The sequence below is a fragment of the Sinocyclocheilus grahami genome, unplaced genomic scaffold (assembly GCF_001515645.1).
Source record: "Sinocyclocheilus grahami isolate Dianchi unplaced genomic scaffold, SAMN03320097.WGS_v1.1 scaffold869.1, whole genome shotgun sequence".
Classification (NCBI taxonomy): Eukaryota; Metazoa; Chordata; class Actinopteri; order Cypriniformes; family Cyprinidae; genus Sinocyclocheilus; species Sinocyclocheilus grahami.
The window spans coordinates 224,779-236,563 of NW_015506048.1; the positions used below are offsets into that span (position 1 = coordinate 224,779).

Below are 11,785 nucleotides of genomic sequence, written 5' to 3' on the forward strand. Positions count from 1 at the left end.
GGTATTCGGCCAATCACAACGCACTGGATAGCTGGCCAATCACAGCACACCTCGCTTTTCAGACTGATGAGCTTTGTAACAATAGTTTCAGAAAGGCTGGGCATAGAGGAGAAACAATAATGTACAGTATGTGGAAAATAATGTGTTTTTTGAACCTTAAACCGCATAAACACATTTCATTACACCAAATAATGTTATTTAAAACGTGTAAAATGCGCTTGCTTTTCTAAAGCGACAGCAGAGGGTAAAATTACAGAAGAATAAGTACAAAAAAACAGTACAACGGCAGGAGAAATGTAATGTATTTTTCTGATGGCAATGGACAGGTTGGTGACCACTGCACTAAAGCATGCGCTGGGTTTGGAGGGTAATAGAGATGAATGGGTGAAAGTCATGTGAGAGGAGGACATGCCTCCATCGTGTTATGATTGGTTCATGTGATAAATCCCTCCCCTTCTTGAACAGTCAGAATGAACAAAATGATGGTTTTAATGAAAAAACAAAAATTAAAAAGTAAGTAAACTTTAAAATAAAACTTAAAATGACCTACAACATTGGGTTTTTAGTCAGCAATCAGCTTGGTAAAATTAAAGGCACTTTTCCGTGTCAGTGATCGGTGTTTACGTATAAAGACAAAAAAGTCAATGCAGAGCAAAGCATTTTTATTTTATTCTGTTTTGTCAATGAAAGAGGTATGGCCTCTTAATTTAGCTCGTAAAATTAACCAGAAAGATGTATTTAACTAAAAAAACGTTTTCATAGTAGGAAAGCATTCCCCCAAATCCTCCTGAGGGTCTGAGGTCAACTGTCTGAAACACCACCCCATTATAGCAAAACAACACAGATACATTTCACAAATAATCTGCAATTTGATGAGACAGAGGACACTGCTAAACCTGACCTACATATTAAACGAGTGGATTAGAGAACAGCAGCAGGCAACAGAACACAGACTAGGGCTGGTTAACTGTGTCATAGCTCAGACACGCATTATTTAGCATGAGTATGCCTCCATATCTTTCCAGAAGTTTCCAGTCCAGGCACACGGTGGAAAGACTGGGATTGATGGGGGTGTGGCGCTGTAAACAACAGGACTGGTAAGTGGAAAATCCTGAAAGATGGTCAGGAATGTCTTTAATGCGGATCAGAGTCGGCCAGTTTCAAGCAGCGCTGTGTCACTTTGGCTCAGAGGTAGGCTAAAGTTACAAAACACTGTAGGAAGACTCCCCTGCGTTCCCCTGGTTATCAGGTCTGGGTGATGAGTAGGTCCCCAGTTAGTATCGCTTGGGGTCAGGCAGGAGGAACGCACAGGGGCTGGACAGGACTGGAGGGATGGACTGAGGGGGAAGGGAGAGAGGAGAATAACGGTGTGGGGTTTGTGCGAGACTGCGGACACAGAAACAGCCCGCATTAACGCGTTTCATCGCATCACAAGGTAGGAGTTTTGTTTCTGGAGTTTGTCGTATTTCAACGGGGCGTCAACTTTGGCAGCCGAGACGCTTTGGGCAACTTGTTGAACCGCTTTTGTGTATCAGCGGCGACTTTACAGAAACATTTCATTTCTTCGAATCTCGGGAAAAGTGCGTGGAATTCGTGTTTTGTTCAAGTTTGCACCCCTGGGTTTGCGTGCTGCTGCTGTGTAAAGACCGCTATCGGCAGCAGAGATGTTACCCAAACAGACCCATGTTTTGTTCGAGGGTGTTCTCGTCTGTGTTTGGAAGCTACTGTAGTATACTTGATTGGTCGTACACTACACTTCCAGATTCAACAGTTTTGTTTTTCCTGAACAATGTGGATACAGTTGCTCCCTTATCTGCAGTAACTTTTATATGATTTGTAAATGATTTTAAAATACAGATTATGTCCAAAAATGTTTGTTGTAGAATGTAGAAGTGTCTTAAAAAGTATGGCTGATTTGAAAGAATAACCACCTACTCTGGTTACATGCTAGAACCAAAGTCATTTTTGCAACTTTTTTTTAGTTTTGGGATATACACACACGTGATATAATTTGTCACACACATATGCTAAAATATCATGCATTACATTTACTCCAAGTTCATTTGAAAACAGTTAATGTGCATAATCCACTGACAGAGCTGTTAAACTTTTTTTTTTAACAGATTCAGGGTAGAAAAATTATTAATTAATAATTTGTTCAGTGCAGTTATACATTGCATGGTTTAAAGCTGCTTGGAAACTAATGTGGAATGAGACACTGTGACAACTGAAAAATCAGAACATCTTTGAGTCCAGGTAAAAGACATGATTTATTCTGCTGAAGGGTTTTTCATTTAGCTCTCAAGCGGCATCAGGTTGATTCGTTTCAACTTTAGATCCGAGAGGTTCCCAGACCCTAAGATTCACACATTAATTGTTTTGGTAGCTCTTCAAAATATGTTTTTTCTCTCTCTCTCTCAATTTATTCTCTCTGTCTCAGGCAGTATTAAAGGGACACACACTCCTGGAGGTTTCAGCCCTGGGGATTCAGGGACGTAAAGAATGATTTGCTGATCCAGTTGCTGTTGCCAGAGGCTTCCAACCACTTCCACTCCAGGACTGTCCTTCATAGACCTGCTCAGTTTGTGAATCAGAGTCCCTCACACACACATACACAGTCGACCCTACTCAAACATACCATTCATATACACGCTGTCATGGCCAACATATATCCGTACGGCTGCTTCACTCATGCTGTGGTCAGAGGTATCCCAGAATCCTTTGGGAAGTTGGCGGAGGGTGGCGAAGGGTTTCAGACGGACCTCGCCAAGGCCCAGCGTCAGATGGGGGTGCTGACAGGCGCGCTGAGGCAGAAGGTGGGGCTGCAGCTGATAGAGATCCCAGCCGCCTCAGAGCTGCCCGAGAGCTGGCGGATCGAAGACGTGGCTGTGATCCAGGGCGACACGGCGCTCATCACGCGACCCCTCAAGCAGCAGAGGCACGCTGAGGTAAGGGCCGCTCTCGGGGCTGCGGGACACTCGGGCGTGACTGGGGCTCAGCTCTGTGTTTTCTCCAGGCGGAGGCCGTGAGGCGCGTCCTGAGCGAGCTGAAGCTGACGGTGCTGGAGATGGGCGACGAGGAGGGCAGGTCTGCTGGAGCCACTCTGGAAGGAAGTGATGTCCTCTTCACTGGAAAAGAGTTCTTTGTGGGCATTTCGAAACACACCAATCACCGTGGGGCAGAAGTTTTGGCCGACACCTTCAAGGTGAGCGCTGGGATTCGATTGAATTGGGTCTCTTAGCTTTGGCTGATTAGAATGCTGTACATGCAGGGGTTAAATTGGGCCGGGGCCGGATTCAGTTAGGGCCCTGTAATTTCCGTGATGCGGGAAACGCTGACAGAATCTCGGAATTTACGGTTTAATCCGGAATGCCACGGAATTTGTCAGATTTTGAATGAATAAATCAATACTCTCAAATCAAATGGCGATATGAACTAATGTCTGTGAATATTGAACCACAAAATACTATTTAAATATGAATCCTGCATGTTCTGCGCGTCTCTGTGTGAATGAATAATGCGGATGCACTATTATTGTAAAAATAAATATAGTTTTGATTGTTAAAATTTGATTAAACCATTCAAATATAATGTAGAACAATTACAATGGAAAGCGCAGAGTTTGTTAACAAAATAGAATAGGTAAAACTGAATTTCATTAAACAAAAGTATTTAAAAAGAGCCCTACAAAAATTTATTTTTGTTAAACTTTTAATAAAGTGCTGTTAACTTGTATACGTTTCATGATTTCAGTCAATTAGACATGGTTTTTGGTTAATGAAATTTAATTTAACCATTAAAACTATAAATGGAATTTGGGAAAAATGTAAACATTTCATAGGGCCCAAATCAGTGAATAGACTTTTTTTTTTTTTTTTACACCCTTCTTGTTCTTACTATTTAAAGCTTTTTCAACTCTTATTGTATTTACTTTTACATTATATTTTAGTTTGTCAATTGACTTAAGATTTTGTAGGCTTTGCATACACGTGTGTAGCATCCCCAAACATAACAAATCCCAGTTTAACCTAACTGTGCACATTATACATTGTAGATAACAATTATTTCACATTTACATTTAATCATTTAGCAGACACTTATCGCATCAATTATTATTTTGCAATAATGAGTTTCATAATTTCTTAAATGCTTTGAATTGAATTCTTGCTGTTTTGTCAGATGATCACAAGGTGCTTCTCTTTTTGGTAACACTTTTTATTTCAGTAGTCCACTAACCGTAAGAATGTCAGCTGGCAGTCATTAGTATCTGCCAACACTTTATTTGGATGGTCTCCGCTTTGCAAGCACGTCAACTTATTCTACTATTCTACTCTAACCCTAATCATCAACTGATACTCTAATGAGAGTTAGTTGACATGTAGTTGCAAAGTTACTTCTAGTTAGTAGAATGTGTAAAGTGGATTATTGACAAAGTATAACGCCATTACAGTGCTTGGATGCTGTGGCTTGTGAGTGGTTAATACTGACTGAAGTGTATAGAGCCTGTGATATTCTGCTCTGTGGATATGGCTTGGCTCTCCTTTTTAGAGCACGTAGGTAATCACATGTCTGATTGCTTAGAAAGGTAACAACATCGCTCTCCTCAGCAAGCTGCAGAACTGAAGGTATCATTCACGTCCATAGCATGGGATGCTAACATTTAATACTTGGGGGTTTGCCTTAAGAAGCACTACTCATAACCGCAGATTACCAGCACAAGGTAGATAACAGTGGTGTGGTGCTGCGTGGCTGTGTGTGTTCAGGACTTTGCGGTGTCCACTGTGCCAGTGTGTGGAGGCTCTCGTCTGAAGAACATCTGCTCCATGGGCGGCCCCGACACCATCATCAGCAGCAGCAGCAGCGACGGGGCCAAGAAGACACTCCGAGTGAGTGTGTGTGCAAGTCAGATACCTGACATAATTACTTCGTAGCGTACAGCTTTTCTGAGGAGTGCTTTTGGTTTCAGGTGATGGAGCAGCTGACTGACCATCACTACGAGATCTTGTCTGTGCCCGAGGACGTCGCTGCTAACTGCATTTACATCAGAGGTCCTGCTAAAGTGGACTTCCTCCTGCACCCCACAGCCGAGGAGTGTCCCAACAGTGTTCCTGTGAGTAACAGAGCGTGCACAGTAAGACAGACCATAATCAGCAACACAAGAGTGACGACTGGTTTGATTTTGTAATCAATGGAAAACCATTCTTCTACGTATTTGGATTTTAGTGTAACTTTGCACAATATTGAGTTGTGCTTCCTTCACATTTTTTGTTACCAAGAGTTTACACAAGTTACACAAGTTTTATTTAACAAGGACAAATTAAAATGATCAAAAGTGACACTAAAGGCATGCATGATGTTACAGAAGATTTCATTTCAAATAAATGCTGTTCTTTATACTTTATACTCCACTTTAGACATTCTACTCACCATCAGTAAGTGTGCAACTAGCAGTCATTACAGTGCGTGCACAATTATTATGCAAGTTGATATTCTCTTTTTTTTCTGACCCAATGAGCTGTCATGCCTGAGGTTAATCTCTTTTTGGCTCATTTTATCTGTAAAAGAAAATCTGCTTAATAATTATTCACACCTGAATATAAGGTGTTTTTCACTTCCAGCCTTCAATTCTATATTACTTCTAATACATAGAAGTTATTAAGATTGATGTTGATTTGGAATTGGTCAAATGTGCTTGGAAAATATATGATCAGAATATCGACTTGCCTAATAATTATGCATGCACTGTAGTGGACTGTCAGCTAACACTTTATTATGATGGACATTCAACTGACTGTAAGTAACTTTGCAAGTACATCAACTTATTCTGCTAAGCCTAACCCTAACCTAATAGTTTACTGATACTCGAATGAGAGTTAACTGAAGTGTAGTTGAAAAGCTACTTGTAGTTAGCGGGATGTCTACTGACTTGTCTTTCCTGTCAAACTACTTGCTAGACACTAACACATATTTGAGTAAATGCAAATCTTATTGCTCTTTGTCCCATTGGCTTCAGCAGACAGTTGTGTTTTTAGCAGTAATAGCAGGTTGTATGATAGTACAGCAGGAGCTGTTAGTTATATTCGCTGCTTCTCCGTTTCAGGCTTTTCAGCGCTTGACGGACTACACCCTGCTGCCCACCGCCTGCAGCGAAGCCTCCAGACTCGGCGCGGCGCTGTCCTCCCTTTGCCTGCTTATCAACAAGAAACCCAACTATTGAGACATTCACCGCATAATCATATTCACTTTCTTTACATCTTCCCTTTTCTTGTGCGTTCACTTCAGCCTGAGGTTTTAGGGGCTGCAGCTGTCCATGTTTCTCTTGTGCTTTCATTTCTTAGCTCTCTCATATGCAGGTTTGTTTAGATTTGGATAATGGACACACATTATGAGTGTATTATAATAAATGGCCTTGAAATAAACACACAGTGAGCCTGAGAGGTTAAAGTGATGGCTCACCCCAAAAATAGATTCTGTTGTTGTTTACGCCTGTTCCAGTTCAGGGGTTTTTAATTCTGGACCGCAAGCTCCAACCGTGAGCAAACATATGGTCTTTTTTTTTTTAGCGGTCCTGAACACTGAGGTCAGCTTGTTCATGTGCGTTTGATCAGGATTGTGAACCCCGGCTCAAACGTCTTATAAGACGTGGAGTTTCATGGCTTCTGTAGGTCTATTCTGCTATTAAAGGTAGTCATGTACAATAATTTAATTGCTTTTCAGCCCAATTAAGATGTGCGTTAGTGGACAAATCAGATCATAGATTGCTGTACTGTGGCAGAGTTAAAATCAAGCACAGGACCAGTTTCTTATCTAACCCTAACCAAAAGCTGCATATTAACCTGAACACAACACACTAACTTGTGGGAATGGGAAGTACGTTGAGGCTGTGATATATGAGGCCACAGATTGTTTAGTCAAGGTAGCAGCATCCTTGCTGTATGTTATGGCGTCAGTGTAATGTGCTTTTCAATTTCATAATGCAAAAAGTACTTTTTTTGGTAGGTTGTTTCCCCTCAATTGTATTGACAGTATTACAAAAACAAAATCTGTTTGCTATCGTGACCAGTTTACATGAACATGATTCATTTAAAACAAGAAAACATGAATGCCTTCATCTCCAAAAAGGCTCAGTTCTAAGATATTTTTGATATGTATTAGTCCAATAAAAATTATTTCAGTTGCTTGTATAACATGCACGAAGGGTTAGGGTCCATGACAAATTTCATTCATTTCCTCCAGGAGACAAAGGTCTACAGCACCTGTTCGGACATAAAAAAAAAAAGCAAAGCCTTGCATTGTTCATAAATATTTCTGACAGGGCATCGTCTCGCAAGCTCCCTGGTTCGAGTCTTGGGCGAGAAGGCCTTTCTGCGTGGAGCTGCTCCGCTTTCCCCAAAAGACGTGCATTATAAGTGAATTGCCCACAGGTGTGAGTGTGTGTGTGTGGCCGGTGATGGATGGGTTATCTGTCTGTCTGTCCAGGGTGTTTCCTCACCTGCTGTGACCTTACAAAAGATAAGCATTTTGGACAATGCATGGATAATTCTGAAAATATGAACCAACTTCAGTTTCTGATTAATGAGTGGATGTTATGTTATAGAATATAGTTATAGTTTTTTGTAAGAATAAAAGAGCTCCAAGGCTTTAAAATAAAAAGGTAATGCAGTGGTACACTGGCAGAGACCATCTTTTTTTGAACAGATGCTGGAGGAAAAAAAAGCTTTTGTGAGGAAACGAAACAAATGCTTTTGACAGCCTGTCAACAAATTATTGCCATTAAATATTTATTTTAGTGCGAGCTGTATTTGAGTTTTTTCAAAAGACATTTTGGAAAAACAAATTTTACAAATTTTTTTATTAGGAAAATACCAGATACATAAATGGGCTCCATCTATACCACATTTACTTGCATTTTATAAATGTGACTGAAATTTCACAAACCTTTTGGAACAAACTAAAAACAAAACTACCCTGTAAACATGCAATGCTATGGCAGCACTTACGTGTATGATGTTTTTAAACATTGCTGTTGTTGCATTGAATAATTAAATATATATACACATACATACACACACACGATGATTGGCCTGTTATGCTGTTGACGCCAGTATATTACAAAAGTGAGTACAGCTTCTTAACAGACCACAACTGCACTGCACACAATAGCTGTGTATATATTCCATTACATATTTCTGTTATGAAATGTCATGTATTCACAAGTTTACAAAGCAACAGATTTTTAACAGTTGGGCTTCACACTTTCCAGCTCATCTTTGGTGGTAGTGTGATGATCCCTAAGACAATAAAGAACAGCTGTTAGACATCAGCTTGTGTTTGTCTTTGAGATGACACTTGTTTCTGAGCTGGTGATTGGCTGGGCAACAGAAAGCAGCAGCCAATGAATAAGCAGAGAGTTACTCTGCGAGAACTATAGCACACCAGGACCACGAGTAGCATCAGGATGTGACTCTAGTCTCGCTTTACTTGATCGAGTAGATATGATCGTAAACATACAAATTACAATCAGTCAGTAAGAAGAAAACTCACACTGACAGCACTGTTGAGCCGGCTGACGCTCCTCCTGACCGATACGCCATTAATGACCCATTCACCAGCATCTGCAGGGGCTTTGAGAGACCACCACACATTACACTTCAACCACTGCTGAGCAAGTCTATCAACAGTCTGATAAAGAGCTTGTTTCTGAGCTGGTGATTGGCTGGGCAATGAAAAGCAGCAGCCAATGAATAAGCAGAGAGTTACTCTGCGAGAACTATAGCACACCAGGACCACGAGCAGCATCAGGATGTGACTCTAGTCTCGCTTTACTTGATCGAGTAGATATGATCGAAAACATACAAATTACAATCAGTCGCAGACAAGCAATTCATTTTCTTAACACTACATTAAACGTTATAGTCTAGTCTAGGGCTGTCACTAATGATTATTTTGGTAAGAGAGTAATCAATGGATTGTTTTGACGATTAATCGGATAATTAGAATTAATTTGAGGTAATAAAAATAGTCCCAAGTGAACAATAGCCTTTAAAATGACTTAAAATACATATATAATAGCAATGAGGCAATAACAATTATCTCAAATAAAATATCAAAATCAAGTAATCATGGTTTTAATGAACAAAACTTTTAAAATACATAATGTATTAGAAACAATAGAGCCAATGCCTATCAAATGCCTGCAGAGGGCGCTAACGGTCTGACAATAGTTTTTACACTTTACTGCGCAATCTAAACTTTTATTTTGAAATCACTATGAACAGTTAGCATACTGGGAAAGATACTGATGTGTTCTCCTGTGTTTGTGCAGGTTTATAAATGATTAACCTAACAAATCTGATGAAATGGTGCACGTTGTGTACCCAGATGATCGTTATAATAAACCCAAACTCAGTTTGTGCGGCGCAGCATTTACTGTGAACGAAGCCGCTCTGACTCACACGCACATAACCTACACACTTGTAAATAAAGCGCACATATTAAACCTGCATCGCATTTACTTAATTGAAACAGTGTTTGTGAATTCACAATAGTATTATTCTTTATTATGATTTTCAATGGGTTTAATATATCATGCGGCCTTGGAAAACAGTCTAATAATGCGTTTCATGGACTCTCGTCCGTGGATTGAGCCATTTCCGGTATTTTGCCGGTTACTCACGGGCAAAATGAAATAGGACTTTTTAAAATCAAGTACTCGAATCGAGGAATCATGACAGCCCTAGTCTAGACGTCTTGGTCAGAAGTTATTCAGTAAGAAGAAAACTCACGCTGACAGCACTGTTGAGCCGGCTGACGCTCCTCCTGACCGATACGCCATTAATGACCCATTCACCAGCATCTGCAGGGGCTTTGAGAGACCACTACACATTACACTTCAACCACTGCTGAGCAAGTCTATCAACAACAGTCTGATAAAGAGCTTGTTTCTGAGCTGGTGATTGGCTGGGCAATGAAAAGCAGCAGCCAATGAATAAGCAGAGAGTTACTCTGCGAGAACTATAGCACACCAGGACCACGAGCAGCATCAGGATGTGACTCTAGCCTCGCTCTTCACACGTTACTTTCATAAAAGCAGGAATAATTTAGATCTGACAAATGAATGGCAGCAGCAGCACCTTCAGCGTGTGAACTCTCCTGCGGTCATCAGCTGCTGTTATCAGGGTCACGCTTCAGAGTTTGTCAGGAGCAGCAGAATGGAGAAAGCAGCTGGCACACTTCTCTTTCAGGATTACACCAGTCGAAGAAGAAATAACTACTTGATCCAATGAAGAAATGAGTCACTACAAACAAAGTTCAGGAGAATACAGAGAAACTCAACGGTCCTAACCAGGTGCGACAAATGTTGATGACAAAAAAACTAAAATCACATCTCTTCTAGTAATCTGAAGACTTTAATCAACTGAAGCCACAACAAGCAGCAAGAAAGGTTAGGTATCATTTGAATTTGATCAATTCTGATTCTGCTTACTAATTCAGATTCTTATCAATTCCCAGTTTCGATTCCAGTGTGATCAAAAAATGAAATCAAACATTTAGGTATCAAACCTTAGTTGCAGCTGAATACCATGAACAAAAATCAGCAGGCTACATAAAAACTGGACTCATTTAAGAGCTGTTTGTGTGCAAAATAGAGCTGCACGATTCTGGATAAATTGAGTTTCTTTTTTTTTTTTTTAAATGAGTTTGGGTTTCTCGTGACTCTGAAGAAAAAAAAATATTAGACAACTAAACATGTAATTTATGAATGAATGATTTAGTGACTCAATCTAGATGCACTTGTTTCATTACTGGGTGAATCACAGCATTTTTGAACGACTCTTGAATGATTCAAAGTCAAATACATTTTAACAGCCGCTTTTCACCACTTACCAGCGTAACAACAATCGATAAATCTTCATTTGAAGCGTCAAATTACTTTTCAAAATGTGAGTTACTCTATTTTGATTGCTACCATCAGGGGCGCTGCTAGCAATTTTGGGCCCTATGGAAGAATGAGGTTGGGCCCCCTACCGCACCAAACATACACTATATTGTCCAAAATATTGGGAAAACTCAAAACTCATCACCAAACACAGATGACTAGTACATATGCGTACAATCATTTGACACTTCCAAAACTGTGGCAACAAAGATGGAAATACAATTTTTAAATACATGAATTATGTTTCCATCTTTGCTGCCACAGTTTTGGAAGTGCCTTTTTGTGTTCTAAAGAAGGGGGTGTCCCAATACTTTTGTCCATATGTACAAGTCATTGGTGTCTGGTGATGAGTTTTTGGCTCAAGGTCTGCATTTAAAGTCACACCAGAGGTGTTCAGCTGGGATTAGGACGTGGCTTTCTGCAGACCAGTCGAGTTCTTCCACAATGACTGAATCTATCTTTTTTTTTAACCTTGCCTTATACACAGAGTCATTGTTGTGTTAGAATAGAAAATGAAGCACACAATTCCCTAGAATAGCATTATATGTTTTTTTTTTTTTTTTTACTAAAAATTAGAAATTATTGAAGTAGTCAAACCTGTTCATTAGAAGGGGGTGTCCCAATACTTTTGGCAATATAGTGTGCAAGCCAGCCTAGCTATTCAAAATCTTTGTCTGCAATTTAATAATATTGACCTATTACTTTTGCTATTGCTTTTGACCATTAGGTATCAGTTTTACGGACATAGACTTTCTGTACCACACTATTCTGCTGATATGGAATGAGTTTGACTACTTAATCAGTTATATTAATAGAAATGCTTCACTGGGGCAAACACAAAAATCC

The 11,785-nt window shown here is 40.0% G+C and overlaps 1 protein-coding gene across 3 annotated transcripts; it reads left to right on the forward strand.

Annotated features, from left to right (window-relative positions):
- The first annotated feature begins 897 nt into the window (after positions 1–897).
- On the forward strand, positions 898–7,268 carry ddah2 (DDAH family member 2, ADMA-independent). Of its 3 annotated transcripts, none has more exons than XM_016248189.1 (6): positions 898–1,097; positions 2,441–2,948; positions 3,017–3,205; positions 4,764–4,886; positions 4,967–5,110; positions 6,101–7,268. In XM_016248189.1, exons 2-6 carry the CDS (start codon positions 2,658–2,660, stop codon positions 6,215–6,217), a joined length of 864 nt encoding a protein of 287 aa, XP_016103675.1. In that variant the 5' UTR covers positions 898–1,097; positions 2,441–2,657; the 3' UTR covers positions 6,218–7,268. The 3 variants fall into 3 exon arrangements, with proteins under 3 accessions (XP_016103675.1, XP_016103677.1, XP_016103676.1); XM_016248191.1 differs by lacking the exon at positions 898–1,097 and adding an exon at positions 1,124–1,191; XM_016248190.1 differs by lacking the exon at positions 898–1,097 and adding an exon at positions 1,204–1,435.
- Positions 7,269–11,785: the final 4,517 nt, after the last annotated feature.

Bases quoted from the DNA above. Each gene is read 5' to 3' on its own strand.
- ddah2 (XM_016248189.1), top strand. From the start codon at position 2,658: ATGGCCAACATATATCCGTACGGCTGCTTCACTCATGCTGTGGTCAGA. The intron at 2,949-3,016 runs GTAAGGGCCGCT...TGTTTTCTCCAG, and splicing joins AGCAGCAGAGGCACGCTGAG to GCGGAGGCCGTGAGGCGCGT. The intron at 5,111-6,100 runs GTGAGTAACAGA...TCTCCGTTTCAG, and splicing joins AGTGTCCCAACAGTGTTCCT to GCTTTTCAGCGCTTGACGGA.